Here is a 16,396-nt window from a genome sequence, read left to right on the forward strand (position 1 = left end):
AGAGGTGATTGAAACTTTCGTGTTTTCGAGTTTAGACTGATGATCTTCGTACCAATGGCTAGTGCTCTGCACCTTGAGAACCTATCGAAGGAAAAACATCCGTTTGATGCCTCAATGGAGTAAGCTAGAGGAAACAGCGGGTCAAAACACTCTCTTCTCTGAAACAACATACCTTTGCACAACTAGAAGTTTTTTTCGTTGTAAAACGTGAGATTGTAAACATAAGTTAAGTGGATGTAATTAGTTTGTAATGAGCGAGGTGGTTGTCAGCTGTTTATTTCTATCAAAGTGAACATTTCCAATGTTGAAAAAATGCGACCACCTTTGAGAGAGGTTTGGCCTAGTCCCATTGTTACAAGTGCTTCTTCGTAATTTGAATCGCCGGATTCTTCGTAATTTCATTGCTGGATTAGAAAATTGAGATACTGACGCTATTGGTCGGCGAAGCAAGGGTGATGACCTGCAAAGACCGGTGTCTCCGCCTAGTTTCTCAATATTGGAGCCTGCCGCATTGCGCAACCCACTTTTGGAGTGTAGGCATCAGTGATGTTATCGGTGGCTCTTCAAAGTTGAGCTCGATTAGTTTAACCTGTGAGCATAGGCTTTGACCAGTCCGCAGTCTCAACATGCACAGAGTTTCCAGCCTCGTTAACAGCGATGTATCTGACCAATGAAGCGAGTCTTGGGTTTCCTAGATCAGAGCCTTCCTTTGTCAATTAGGACTGCCATGACAATTATTATTATTGTAAAAGGATAACGGTAATAGGCAAAACCGGCGTGCGGATGTCTATCAGTGTCCAAAATAATCCCTCTTTTGTATCCCTTATCCGACACTATAGATCTACCAGCATCCGTTCTCTGGTGAATTAACACTGGGCCCTGGCACCTGGCTACATCATTTTGTCTCGACAATGAGAGGGCGTACCGTCTTAATGATGAAGTTGAAGACTCAACAGATTCTGGAAAAGGCACAAAATTATTAATCACAGCGGATATTGTCATCAGAATGTACATGTTAATTAAAGAGCCAGAGCTTAGTTTTCCCTTTGACTCTGTGGTCCTAATCGAGCAGGGTGCTTAGCAACATAACACACCGATTCATTAGTCGGAGGTCGGAACAGTTTGGTCAGTCAAAGGTGACTTACTGGTACTCCCGATTGGCATTTTTGATAGTATTTGTACTCAACAGAAAATTTATAATTTATAAATTATATTCAGTATGTACGCATTTATACAAATGGAATGTTCAAACTCAAGTTCAATTTTCAAATATTCGAAGGAAAGTTGTAAGCCTTTAAGAATACATGGTGGTATTCAATGGTATATACAAACGGCGCTTCGGTATTCCACTGAGAGTCTTTCACATTTGAAAGACTCTCGGTATTCTAAGACTGTGGGAGCCAGACTGGTTCGGAGGAAATATGTCATCAATTCTAGCCTGGGCTGTTGACAGATGAGTGAATTCTCTTGTGGCTTCCTTCATTATAAAAGTGACTTGTACGCGTAGCTATCCGGAACGGCTACTTTAGTCAGGGGTCGTCTGGTCCAGTCCCAAGGGACAGACCATACACGATGAGGAGTTATCTCCTTGACAGAGTGCATAGAGGGAATCAAAGAATATGGGATGTCCAAGATGTCATTAATTGAGGAGGATGAGATATCACCCTCAAGAACAAAAAACCCGCTCAAGTGAAACCAGGCCTTTGATTATACTGCGTGGACTTCGATGTGAGCATGTGCCATTTGCTCGAGCAACAAGGTGCTTGTCACTGGACAAGATTCATAAAAAAACACCAGGCTGTCTTCACTTCTTTCACCTTTCTCTGTAGATCATGGTTCACCTGACCTGCTGGGTTTTAAACTATCATCCTTTAAAAAACACCGAAAAGAAAAATACTGGCATAACTCCTTTTCAGATATTCTAACATCTGTTGGAGGTAAACTTCGTGGTACGTTGGCTCCTTTGCATCTTGGTATTTTTTTACCGCTGTTGAAATATTTACGGACGAGCATAAACACGGGATCGACGAGTATTTGCAGGCTCTTCCCGCTACATTGCGAAGCGTTAAGATACCAAATGATCAGCAGATGCCATTGAAGAATACCACGTCAGACCTGAGATTTGATAAGCTCTCTCTAAGTCTACGAAGTCATAGCGTGACTTTAAAAGAGTTATTGGAAACTGATGGTCGCGTTTTATTTTGTTCGACTCTAAGAGAACCAATGAATGTACCCAGTTCATTCGTTCTCTAAGGCATGCCATCACAGTGCAATGGTCCTCAAGCAAACGCCAAAAAACGACCATAAAACCCGGGTTTTGATATCCTGGGTTATGGTGGGTCTTGGTCGTCCGTCACTCCATGGCAAGGCGAAATTGGCAGCGTAGTCCTAGGACCAACCAGTAATATCTCAATAGTGATATTGGGACTTAGTTCAGCGTTATCCTACATGCATAAACTACAAAGTGATAAATACTGATAGATGGAAGAAAGCGTTTTAACAATCGATTCGTTTGTAGAGGAGGTGTATGGATTATTTCGCCGCAATTATTGTGCAACCCCCACGACGATGATGTTTCAGTGCATATTTAACTAGAGACCTGAGTGTAAGTGCATTGTCGTAATATCGCACAGGATTACGATGAGTTTTGGCAACATGAAGGTCTCCATCGTGATTTGAGGTGGATGCAGCTGATGATATTGAATAGCGCTTAATTGCTCGATCCGAGCTTATGATAAAAACCAAATCACTGCAAACAATGGTTATACCACAAGAATAATGAGTCAATCCATGGGATTACATGGTCCTCAAACGTGTATACAGCGAATTTGTAGCGATCATAGTGATGCCAAATGTTGACAGAACAGCACTGCAGCCGATTACCTGGCCAACATTATTGATGATGTTACAAATGATTTCAAGGCAAACTGGCGTCCGTATTTCTCCTGCCTTCATCTCCCCATCTTAATCACCTACTTGAACCGACACATCAAGTCAATAGGTATCTTTTCTGAACTTGAGGATACTCGACCATGTCGAGAGTAGTTAGCCATGTCGAGATTAGTTATTAATCAAAACTAACAACCGTTCTATGCGTGTTATGATCTCGTGGAAGATTTAACTTCAAGCGAATAACTAATTTGGAAGGCTGTAGGCCAAAAAAGGTCCAGTTTCTCTCTAAACCAGATCATGTTGCATTCAAGAGAGATTCCCCCTAAGTTTCATTTTGCATAGCGCATTGAAAAGCACCGTATTAAACCGATCTAGCTCTAGCTATTAAGCGCGTCGCGGCTCAGCGTCGGTCATCGATTGCATCCCTCCGCAAGCATGACGGCTCATCGTTTACTAATTTAGACACTTCCTCATAAATGTTAAGTGATTTCCTTTAGCAGAAGATGTCACATTAGTCGCGAAGGTAAACACCATGACGTATGAGCCCATGGCGGTCATTATTGACATATCGGCTCGAAGTCTATTGGTTAACGATGGAAGTTTCTAACGCTGTCCAATGGTTTTGCAGATATCGCCCGAATACAAACGGGTAATCATTTTGAAATGGAATATTCGCACACGTATTACGTGTTTGCATCATTTCACGTATGACAAACTGGGATTTGCTAGCAGGCCATACGTTGAATAAAAATACATTTGTGCATGACTATGATTTTCATGTAATTGGCCAATGTCAGAAATGATATCCTCAGCAAATACATGTATAGGCACTCAGGCAATCGCGAAGCCTAAAGAAACATAGTCAGTTTGTTGTGAAAGAATCGCCGAACACAAGCTTTCTTTTGAACCTAGAGGAGTTCCATGTGATTTACCGATGTGGTAGAAATATATCCCGCTGCAAAGGTAAAGCGGGCCGTTTGATGTTGCTAATGCCTCTGATTGGCTAATATTCCACAGGTGTTTGTAAGTAACGGATTCCTGGTTAAACGGGTCCTCAGGGCTAAATCTGGTCAGCTCATTGATTGGTTAATATTGCTCGAGTGGACAGATTGATAGATCTCGTCACAGTATGCCAGAGGCTGTGTATATCGGGAGACTGATGCTTGAAGCAGTTGTGTTTATACTCGATGCATTTGCCAATGGTCCAGTGCAGATGAGACGGAATGAATTAGCGGGGTTGCGAGGCGATCATCCGGGTCCTTGAGCTGTCGTCAGCGCGACAGTTGCCGCTTGCGATGGCGCCAATTGCAACCAGGCGTAAGCAATGGGGATTTATGCCTCCAGCCTGAGACGGATATTTTCAGATATGGACATCAGAGATACTTCATCAGACAGAACTTCGGAATGTTATTGGAAGTCTTATTGATTAGTTTTCGATTGATCGTTTTGCACGAGTTTGACAACACTTTGTCATCAGTTTACTGGTTTGATACCGGATTAGATTGACCGCACCATGGGTATGCGAGTCATCAATTTGCGAGGCGCAGGGTTTCCCACCAAATCCTTGGTTTCTGGTTGAAAAACTTGTGAAAATTATTTGGTCATTAGTTAGACTCCCTTGAATAATGTCTCTTCCACGTCGGGGGCTACCCAATATAATTTATGCGTTAAGATTGCCAGCGGTAGTCCTTGAGAAAATGATTTCATGATATTTCAAATAAGATCTCACGGCATAAGTCTAAGGTGCACGTTTCCTTTCTGTGTGAATGGAGTTGGTATAGCGTAATACAATGCACGCATAACGTCTTCTCTGGTGCTGGTACGGCAATGGCGTGTATCATTTTCGTTGAAAGAACCCGAAGTAAATTAACAGGAACAAGTCTTAATTTGAACTTCTCATCAGATCATCATCAGTGTGGTTGGATACCTCAACTGGAGTGAAAGCAATCAGCGCACGCAACTACAAAAAATATACGAAAGTTGACATATTCTCCAAGCCAAATGGTCTGTCTAATCGGCATGCATTTCTGGGAGAAGAACGCAACTTACAGTACACGCTACTTTAAAACACATCAGATGTTCTCATATTTCCGCAGGTTTTTTGTTCGGTATTTCATTCTTGGGTTGGCGTACCGGTACTTAGACTATGTTCTTTTAGAAAGGAATAAATGTATCTTCCCCTAGCTGCAACGTATAAAACATGTAATTGATGATATACTGATGCAAAATATTGGTCAGGAGTGGTCGGACAAAAACACAATGCCAAGTTCACTGCTGTTAAAAATGAATTCACCAGAAGGACCAAGTAGCTCCACTGGGTGGTATAGCGTAAATATTTTCCATAAGCATCACTGCTGGAGACATTAGTGTCTTCTTTTTGTAGCGCTGAGAGTTCACACTGTGGCTGATATGAGTAGCTATCCAGAGGAATTGAATATTGGTAGCGAGGTTATGAAGGTACTTTAGTGATGACGCTTCAAGGTTGTACCTAATTGACCGGGGTAAGCGAAAGAAAGAAGTGAGGTCGATTAAGAGATGAACATGACAAGGTCATTTGCCTCATCACATGGATTAGATAGGCCTACTTAATGTTGTTGATTGATTGAATACATATACCAGTCTCACAAAATGTGATATAGTTGTATTAGCACAGACTTCCGAGCCACCTTAATTAATACTAGTATATAGTCGCATCTGAATGATTCAGAAGACGGCACTTTGCAATAACTGCTGTATGCCTTTACTTATTCATAGTTAATCTTTAACACGGATCTTAATTTGCAGGTGTTGTACTCTTATGAATCACAAATGGGCACAAGGTCAATTTGAAATGGCCATTCTCCTGAATATTTAATTCCACAAGAGAGAAACCATTAAAAAACTGTCCGATGAGTACATTTATTGTACTAATAAAAACTTCGAAATACAGGTGGTAGACCTTTACTGCGATATGAGTCTGATATTGTAAATGTGGTTGATCAAGTTCAACTAAAGATAGTACGAACACCGGGGTGTTTGATAGGATAAAAATGCGTGCTTGGTATGATAAAAGTATGTATTTATTCTGTTGTCTATTGGCTATCCATCAATCATAGCTTTTTATAACTACAGGTGTTTTCTTGGTGCCTCCTGTGAAGTATCCCTGGGCACATAATCTGTGTTCTGCAAACCGCACAGGCAACGAAGATACATTGCAGGGCCACGGTGGCTCTCACACAAATGCTAACAGAACGCATGAGAATATATTTGATATGAATGAGTTTTTGTACTATGTACAATGTTTCAATTCACTTCATTTTCGTACCCCGACGACTAGTAATCTACACTTTAGTTATATGTAGTCGCCACCAATTGCTTATGAAGATATACAACTAACATGGCCTGGATGATTTGTGATGACTTGTCAATATCTGAGAAAGTTGATCGATTTGCTACTGTGGTAAAACAAGTGTACATCTATGACTTAAAAGCGATCCGAATAAACCTCATTTTGTTAGATGTTATGGCTGATTTACTACTGCGATTGGCCGAATCAAGCGCCCAACTGGAATAATAGTTATCTCTATAAATCTGTATTTCGCGACTGAGGCAAACTTGGGCTTTAAGAAGCGCTTGCAAAATTGCCTGGGTGATTAAGATGCGCCCTTGGGACTATTTATCATAGGTTTGCTGGCAATTGCCTCCTCTTGTCTTTGGCTGCGATCTTCAACTGTCCGGTGACGCAATGTTTTTACTCATTTTACGCGTATAGTTCAAGATTGGCCGATATTGCGATCTCCAGCACGAACTCTAGCGCAGAGACTAATAGAAGATCGATAGATGAGCGCAATCAGCGGATAGGGTCGTACTTTGATTGATCTCAGAGGATTCGGCGGCCATTGCAGCCAATGAATAAACTCTAGTCTGCAGACCTGTTTGCACCGCCGTTGCAAGAGGCGACTATATACTGCGGGATTCCAGTGCACGTGCTTTCCAAGAAGCGTCCACAGAGTTTGTTTGCAATTTGTTGTTGTTAAAAATATGAGTTAGGATGAGGATGTATGACTCTGCGAAGTAAGTTTTTGATAGGTTTATGAGTCATCAATTTCCCGAATTTTTACTTTATTTAGACCCACCACCGATGGCAGTGTAGAGGTTACAGGTTGAAACAAAACTATTTGAAAAAGTTCATTTTGCTACTTTATGTTTTAATCGTTTTTGAAGAAGAAGGTGGCTTGGCGCGACAGCTCAGTATGAACTAAGCTTTCACAGCGTTTCGTTTACGATGTTTTGCTTCGTCGCACATTTATTGCAGCCGAGTTTGATGGAGCAGAATAATTGTTCGGAGTTTAGCCCAGCTTTAGAAGTAATTATCGATATCGAGCTGGATGGGAGAATGGTCCATGCTGTTGGGTACATTGCACTACATCTGGCTGCCGTTTGAAAGTTTAAATGAGAATATAAAACTGTTTTCTAAAGATTATATAGATTTGGTTTGTGGTTTCGTTTTGATTTTTAACTAAAAAGAGCTCGGGAGGATTCTGAAGACAATCGCGGCACCAATACAGCCAGTCAAGAATACTCGAGAATACTTAAGAACAACAATCAATGCTGATGAGAGCAATTCCTCCTGTGGGATATACTAGCTAATCCACTGTTTGATCAGGCAATGGCCAATGTTTGTTCAACAAGTATTGTGGTTATCTTGATTGTGTGGTGCCGTCGGGCGTGGGCATGTGGGTTGGAGACAAAATGTAAATGACCCCGGGTCTCTGGTTTATCTTACCATTCTTACGAAATCGCCATCCCTCACGAGTACTTGCAAGAAGCTGCCATATCTCTGTCGCCAATGAACAAAAAAGCGCTGGGTTCAGCTCTATTCGTTTCTCCTCATAGCTCATAGCCGTTAATGGGAGAAACGATTCAATATATCGGAACTGGGTTTACACGTGCGCATATCCTTATTTAATTTAATTTAATTTATCTTATTTCCTTGATTATTCTTCTCTCCTTTTATTTTATAGGGCAACCTTATTTATTTTCATTTCGTTTTATTTTATTTTATTTTAGTTCATTTCCTTTCCTTTTATCGTAACATGTATTTCAGAAACGCGGAAGCTGACCCACCTGCCCATTTGACTGGCGATGAAAATACTCATTGTAAGGAAAGTGCTTATGATGTGGAACACTGTTGGCTTCATCGCGGTTTCAACAAAACTGTCGATATCAATCTTAGTGTAAATCACAATGCGCAGTACAATGTATCAGACACGCTTTGTGTGCAAATACTCAAGTTACCCATGGGCATTTAATTGTCAATATTGCACTATCAAGACAGTAATTGTTGTTACTGGAAAGCTGTTGTGTTCTTGACGGGCCGTGGTGGTCGTATTGATTCAGACCCTACAGAAATATAAGATCATTGATCCCTGTTAACCCTTAGTCCAAGTTATCAATTCTGCAATGTTAGGCTAAAGGATTCTTGTGTCGCCAAAATATGCGCAGTCAGTGAGGCGAGCTGAGCAAGCGAGTTTCTTCTGGAGTGCTTACATGTGTATTTAGTAATGCAGACTGAGTTACAAAATGACTTCGTTACACCTAAAAAATACGACAATTGGCAAACATATACACCAAGTTACATGCTCGCCCCACATTTTGGTGTTCATTGTCATAATCACAGCACAACCACGGACAATCACCACACGGCATAAGCGCCATTTGACTGTCGCATATTGTTCGGGCAGTTCATCAGTTAAACTCACCACATAATGACGATCAGTATTTGTTACAACGATTTCTTGCTTGTGGTTCTAGCTGATAACTGAAATATGGTCACAGCTATTCTGAACACGAAGCAGAATCACTTGCAAGGGTCATGACATACATTTGTATAGCAGGCGACGTGAGTACTGTAAGACGAAAACTAGTCGAAGGTACTTTTACATATAATAGGCTAACGTTATCCAAATGATTTGTTGAATCTACAGCCATCTCTTTTCTGAAATCCCCAAAGACACTATTGTGCCAATGTAGCTGCTTTTTTTCTCATTTGCTAGCAGTCATTGACATGACAATTAATTATTCATCTGGCGCAACATATACAACGAGAGGGACAATGCGACATGACCATGCTGAAGTTAGCACCAAGGCGAAGTGACCAATACCATCTTTCCATAATCTCAGTGATTCAAAATTTGGATCATGGCCCCAAGCATGCCAAGCATTTCTTTGACCAATTCTTTAGTTCTCAGTTCCTTTTATTAATTGGTACATGATCATGTCCCGAATTCTTCAATACAGACGCACGATCATGCGTTGCCAGATCAAGTATTGCCCTGTAATTGGTCGAACATTATAAGGGCCAGGAATATGGTCAAATCTTGCTTGATTTGTCACTTTGAACTACGGTAGAGTACGTATCAATATGCAACATCAAAGCAAAATTAGAATCATCTCTCATTTTTGAACTCTCCGGAATTTGTTACTAACAAGTGCTTCTCGATTACAAACGGGATACATGTACTCTCTTTTCCCTTTTTGTAAGGTCAGTGGATATGTAGGTCACGTACACCCCCTGCACCATTATACACTGTTCAGTATTAGAAACACTGCCTCTGTAGCCTGATTGGATCTTTCGTGGTGACTAGACCTGGTACTCGATGGCCTAATTGAATCATCAGGCAGGTTTCGCGATCCTAACGAACGAAGAAGAACGGACTACTTAGGTCTGTCGTATCATCAGGTGTGCTAATTCATTTCCGCGGCACTCGTAAATAAAATACCTTATCATAGCTCTTCGCGATCAAATACATACTTCGTACTTCGTCGTTCGTAACTCTTCATGAGGATTGCGTAACCTGCCACGATCTGAATTTCAATGGTCACGATTTGTACCACTTCCAGTGAAGGTTAATGTAAATGAGATTTAACGGTGGCGAAAGTTACACGATTCGACTTGGTTACGCCTTGTTTTGGACCAGTCTTCAAGATGGACAGCGACTGCATAGTTCGTGTCATTATGCATCTATCATGACCATAGCGGTCTCCATGCTACCCTCGACACACCTGGCAGTCGGATATAATAATTAGATCGACTATTCATCGAGAAAATATGACATTTTCTGTCCTTCCTTAGCGACCCAAGACCATCATTGCCGAGCCGAGCCGCAAATAGAATTTACCTCCTCATCAACAACAAGTGAAGAGCTATGATAAAGGCAACATGGCGGGTCACATTGGTCACGATGATATAATCGTATTTGCTGCACACTCAGGAGACTACAATGGTATGGTATACTCACGGAGCAATCTAATAAAAAGAAAGCCATTCGACCAATGCTGAAATCGTTAACTCCCTACGCGAAAATGTTGGAGAAATATAGGTATTTAAACATACACAAATTGGGACCTTGGGAAACCATATATAGAATGGCTATTACATAATACAAGTTACAGTTACAAAATGAGAAATTTCATTTAAAAGAAATTCTCAGCAGTCTATCATTAAGCCTTTTATTGTCGTTTAGTAAAAACGCATCCTAATCCGGGCGTTCTCATAGAAAATTATCTAGCGAGCTATTTGTTTGCTAGAACAAGCCTGCGAAAAAGAAGGACATGACACTTGATAATAATTCTCAGTTGTCCTCCTATTCAACAAATCGATAGAATGGAACACTGTACGAAGGATAAAATCGAAGGTTGTTAATTTGTCTTTAGAGAACCTTATCCGATTAAACACTGTGCACTGTAAATCTCCTCTCCAACTCAGCATTCGAGGTAAAATCAGGTATAATTTGACAAAATGGTGACAGGGATGTGTTTTAACAAATGAATATTTCACGACATTCGTCAACATAACAGCGTAAAGGTTACTGATAATTTGCACTTATTCTGAAGTAGCCGTGTTTCCTCGCCATTTGGTGAAGTTGTTAGTGAAGATCGTAATTAAATTTGGTTACGCTTCCCCTAAAATGATGCTTAAGAGGCTGAACAAACCTTGTTGATGGTATTGCGTGCCTGTGGGTTGCTTCTGTCGAAGCGCTTGATCTTGTATCGCATCTTTGTGTATATGCTGGAAGGGTTCTTCTTACATTTGTGATTAGGATCAATAAATGGAGAACAATGAAATAAAGTAATACGTTTTCTCTAAATGGTGACGCGACAGTGTGATGGTCATGCGGTGTGGGTTAACTTCACAGATGGTCAAAATTTCACTATTACTAGTGAGAATCTTTGCTTCACATCACTTTTCAATTAGACTATTCTCATTCACTCTCACAAAACTCACGTGAAACTTCTCGAAGGAGTGGCGGGATGACCTCGCACTTATTTTTCGTGACTTGCAATGCCAGTTTCGCCAGAATGATTCTTTGACTTGGATCGAGTCAAACTATGCGCGTGCGTTCCGGTGATCAATTCTTCAGAAAACCATATAGTTGCGGTTGAATTGTCCCATCCAATATCAATTACGATGTGGTCGGATCAGACGGAGCCAAAACGTAAAGTACTCCTCTAATGGTGTAGAAGGAGATATGAGACGTATTTAGGGGTTGCTAGTGACTGTAATGACTTTTGACAAAGGTGAGGGGATCCGTGGACTGGCTGACCTGTGGCTATGATGGTTGCAGTTGTTGCAAGAATTATTAGGAAATTAATGAGAAATTTCAGAAACTGTCATTATAAAATAGCGCTAATGTGTTGTGTCTAATAATGAGTCACAATCAGTCTGGGGGAGATACTCGTAAATTTCCTCAATCTTATACCTTGGTTAGGGAGAAATTCAGGGTTAGAGAGATGCTGGTAAGAACGTACACGAGATTACTGTACACCACTGTTAGTGGTACTAGCGTGCTGACCAACGGAATCGTATCATCAGTGGATAAAAGAAAGCAAAGTATTTTTTTAAATCACATTTAATTGTCTACAGAATAAGAATTATACAGTGTACTTTCTAGTTTAACATGCAAGATTCTACAGAATCCTTGGTTATACTTGGTGTAGACAATCTTGAATGTTTATGAATCATTGATGGAAGACCCACACAACGACAGGAGCAGCATACTTTGACACTTAACAAGTCGAGAACATGCTCTCATTGCAAAGACGTTTGACCTGCTAAATTGGCAATGGTCTATATATATATAATAGTTAAGTTGTTGTCAATGACCCGATTCGTATAGATGTAGGCAAAACTCAAGCTAGGATAATAATGTATGCAAATATATAATGAACCATCGGAAGTGACACAACATCGTACCTGCGGATGTTGCTAATACTGGGTGTAAACAACTCGAGTTGTCGACTGCATTTCCTCTCCCAGAATGACCAAACGAAGTCGACACCAGAAGTCCTTCTGCTCATGCGTGGTTTCTGGCCATCGCAGGAAGTTCACGTGACTCAGGAGCCGCTTCAAGCAGAGGGGCAGCTCTTCCCACGTGAATTTCTCCAAGAAGATAATGATCAACCGACAGTTGCCCTCTTGCAGGCTCTGGGTCTCGGCCAAGGACATCTCGTACTCGCACCATGCAGTCTGGATCAATTCCCTCGTCACAACAAAGATGACATTACGGCTGTTCCTAATCCCTCTTGCAACATTCATGACCTCTGGTCTGCCGGGATCGTTCAGATCGCGATCGACTGTGCAAACCCTGAATCTAATGTCATCAGAGTTCTCTAGTTTCGGGAGAAGCGTATCCGTCACCCAGAACCTGTCGTTGTATTCAAAAGACACGAAAACATCAAAGGGATCGTCTGGATCATTGTCGGGAGCTCCATATTCTGTGTTCATACTCTGATGGGATCTTGCTCGTCTCATTTTCTGCACAACATACCAGTAGCGGATGGACAGGCGGCGGCGATAGGCATGAATGGCTACAGACGTGGATAAGGTCAGAAAGAAACTAAAAGCCGAGGATACCGTCAGTATGAGGAGGTTGTTGTCGCAGTCCAGCCAAGGAGGTTGGTAATCCAGAATCGACGTGTCAATCAAGGAGGAAGGTCCGACACATTTTTCATTGCTCATTTCGCACTGTTTATCAGGACGAAAGGCAGTCTTCTTCAGCCACCAAGTGAATTCTGCAAGATCACAATTACACCAAAGATTGTTTCCTGTGAATCGAAATGTTCCTTGTGGAAGAGATGTTAGAAGTGCCATGGTTTCTCCAGAAATGTATCCGATCTTATTATTTCGGAGATCTAAATGCTTCAAACGAACCAGTGCACGAAAGACGGAATTCTCGATGGCACGGATGCCATTTTCTGCCAAATATAACTCCTCCAAGTGAACTTGGTTCACGAAGGTTTTTTTGGGAATGTAAGAGAATCTGCTTTTGTCCAAATCGAGCCTCTTCAAGTTTCTTAGAGGGTGAAATACACACATTAAGTCCCCCGTATCTATTTCGCCGATGTCGGTGTAATTTAGTTCAAGTCGTTCAAGGTTTCCCAGGCCAATGAATGCATCACTGACGTTGAAAAGCCACGTGAAGAAGGGCCCGTATGGATAGTAGTTGTTGCTGTTGGAGCTCAGATCGAGATGACGAAGCCTGGGGAGAGGAGCTAACCAAATGGTGTTATTCGGCTTCATAACATGGTCTGTAAGTGTTATATTTCTCAGTATCAGCTCTTCTATTGAAGATGTTCCCGTTAACACGAGTTTGATCTCAATACTCGTACAGGACAGGTTTAAACTCCTGATTTTACTGTCATCCGTGTGATTGTGGCTTATTGCGGAGCTAACGCCATGGGACAGGTCAAGCATCGTTGTCCAGTTCGGATAAGAAAGACGAAGTGAAACCAAATCAGCATGATTAACACTTACAGCATTTAGTGAAGTCATTGAGGAAGATGGAAAAAATATTTCTCTATCATTGTGCCTGGTGACATTGTACCTGGGCCGGTTACAATCCCGAAGGCGGAGCTCTTGGATGTTTTTTAAAGCGGTGTAGGGGTTTAATTGGTACTTGTCGATGACTTGGCCCCACCAATTTGAGAACCGGAGTACTTCAAGTGTTTTAATAGTCATGTTCTCAAGCTTCTGAAAGGTGAAATTACAGTTGTCAGACAGACTTTCGTTCACCACACTGAGAGTATCAATGCTTCTAAAATGTCCAATGGCGTCACTCAATTTGCCGATATCTTCTTCGTTCCAAATTGACACAGAGAGATGAGAAAGGTTCAGTTCTTTTAGTCCAAAAGGTTTGCTCGATAGATCAAAAGGGTTACCGTCAATTTGAATCGAAGCATCATTCCCAATCAGGTCTGAGAGTCCCCCGATCCTGGTCAAGTTGTTGTCCTTCACGTTTATTGTCGTAAGCTGCAATGTTCCGACTGTAGGTGTGATTTGGAGAATGTTCAGGGAGGAAGCGTGCAGTTCTATTTTCGTCAGGTTTCGCGAGCTGATCTCGAGAGTCAGGTTTCTAAGAATGTTCCGCGGTAGCTTTAACGTCTCCAGCTTGCTAAGTTTAGTGAAAACGTCTGTCGGCAGGTAAGCGATGCTTGCATTGTGTAAGGACAACCAGCGCAAGTTCACAATTGAATCGAATGTGTCCGACTTGATCCCAATAACTTTGCAATTCTTGATTTTCAGTCCTTCCAAGTTCCCAAGATTCTGTGCAACACTGAGATCGATTTCGTTGTCATCGGCATTGGGCAGAAGACACTGTTCGATGTGAAATTCAGTGACGGGACTTTCTTTTGTGCGTTCAACCATCTTTGTTGCAACAGTTGCGAATTCGTTTCCCATGATCCACTTGCATGTGAACAGCCAAACGCATTCTGGGGGATGGTGGTCTTTGTCATGATGATGGAGGTGCTTTTCTAACTGGCAGCCGGGGTAGATTGTTGTTCGTGATGGCTTGGACTCAACTCTCACGAAGATAGCGCAGGCCAGGACCAGTAAGGTCAACAACAGGAGTCTCATGATGTAAGCCTATTGTGTTGAACCTACATCGAAAATACAGGCAACTCATCAGCATCTGATTAAGTACATCATTCAGTTCGGTTCTTCAGTTGAGCAAAACAAGCTGAGCAGATATATTAAATACTTTGATGTGACCGGGTCAATTCTGAAGACCGCGCTGGCAATTCAGGAAGTGTTTGACCAAATCAATAAGATTTGTTATACTGGTATACCTGCTACAATATAACACAAATTTCACATGAAGCTCACTTACCCTTCAGTATTTAAACGAAGTACTCAACAACGAAATATAGTTTAAAAAAGACTCTTTCATCCTTCCGAACTTGATAACGGCTTCTGATACTCAATGTTCATGATAGCCTTGTCATGACTGACATGACTGAGGAAGGTCGGTAAGCATAACATTCAAAGGTTGTTTCCTGGTCATGTCTATCGTCAAGTCCTCATCTTGGTCAGGTCTTCGTCTGCCGTATCTATATGACCGATTGTCTGATTGTTTTCATGACCACAGAACAGGCACCGCATGACGGCAATTTATTAGGCTTCCCTATTTTAGAAAATATGTGGTTCCTCGACATGCCGACTTACCGGCGGTAATCATCAATTCTAAAGTCCCTTCATCCTTGAAGGATGATAATGCATGTACATGTACATGTACATGTTCGCACAATAACGACGGTAGAACAGCATGATTTTTCGGATGAAGTAATGTAGTTTTTCTCACACCAAATTTAGTCGTCAAGGTACTCATTCAAAGGAATATTACTGAAAATCACGAAAACAGCAGCAGTGATTTTCTGTATTTCATGCGAGCTGGTTTTTACTGGCTGCTCCCAACGACCAACTTCCCCAGGCGTAGAACCATACATTTTTCGACCGTCGTGATAGTTTCTATACTGTGGTTCTCCCCTTTGCCATATTTGCTTGAATAACCAAATTTTCAATAAGTGTGTGTCGTCACGGATTTTGCCAATAATATCGGTATTGAATGCACATGTCCGGGGAAACTGATCAATGATTTGTCAAAAATCGCATCGCAGTACTATCGACACAGGGTGATTCTATTGCGATCTTCTGTCACGATCACCGGTAAATGCGATCAACATCGTGATAATTTTCGAAACACCAGAATACCCGCCGCCAGTGACCGATGGTCAAAGTGGCATCGAACATGACAACGTTAATGCATCTAACGTGGATAATGCGCTGATAATCCCTGTTACCAAATGGTGTCTTTCGTTATTGCCCTTACTGCCTACTGGGTTATGCGGTGGTTTAGTGTTGACCGGTGACAGGGAAGACCTATATATGGCGTCACCTGCAACGGGCCTTGGCTTCAGCGCATTATAGACAATGAGTACATATAGTCTGAACATATCCGGTCCAGTTCTTGAGAGTATCTTTGGCACTTTTGTACCCAATTCAACCAATTACAACTGTCTCTTGGAGAAGTCGATCATCGTTTACATGTATCTATTTTAGATAACCGAGAATCAATGCCGATATCTTGGTCAGCAATTTGTCGTCTGGATTGACACTGCGAAGATAATCCTTCTTCGATCGTGGTCGCAGTCACCGGAGATTTGGTTAAGCCATTGGGTGATATGA

The 16,396-nt window shown here is 41.6% G+C and overlaps 2 protein-coding genes across 5 annotated transcripts in view; one reads left to right on the forward strand and one right to left on the reverse strand.

Moving 5' to 3' along the window:
- LOC135487299 (orexin receptor type 2-like) overlaps positions 1 to 16,396 on the forward strand; it is a 48,724-nt gene that overhangs the window by 6,777 nt on the left and 25,551 nt on the right. Inside the window, exon 1 of one of the 4 annotated variants that reach the window (XM_064770899.1) lies at positions 6,842 to 6,945. The exons of the other annotated variants lie outside the window; for them this stretch is intronic. The gene's annotated coding sequence lies outside the window, so the exon portion shown is untranslated. Of the gene's footprint in view, positions 1 to 6,841; positions 6,946 to 16,396 lie in introns of those variants that run through there. 4 annotated transcript variants of the gene reach the window in all.
- Positions 11,992 to 14,788, reverse strand: LOC135485993 (toll-like receptor 2). Its single transcript, XM_064768431.1, has one exon. The coding sequence runs from the start codon at positions 14,786 to 14,788 to the stop codon at positions 12,140 to 12,142; it is 2,649 nt and encodes an 882-aa protein (XP_064624501.1). The 3' UTR covers positions 11,992 to 12,139.

Source organism: Lineus longissimus, chromosome 4 (assembly GCF_910592395.1).
Source record: "Lineus longissimus chromosome 4, tnLinLong1.2, whole genome shotgun sequence".
Lineage (NCBI taxonomy): Eukaryota > Metazoa > Nemertea > Pilidiophora > Heteronemertea > Lineidae > Lineus > Lineus longissimus.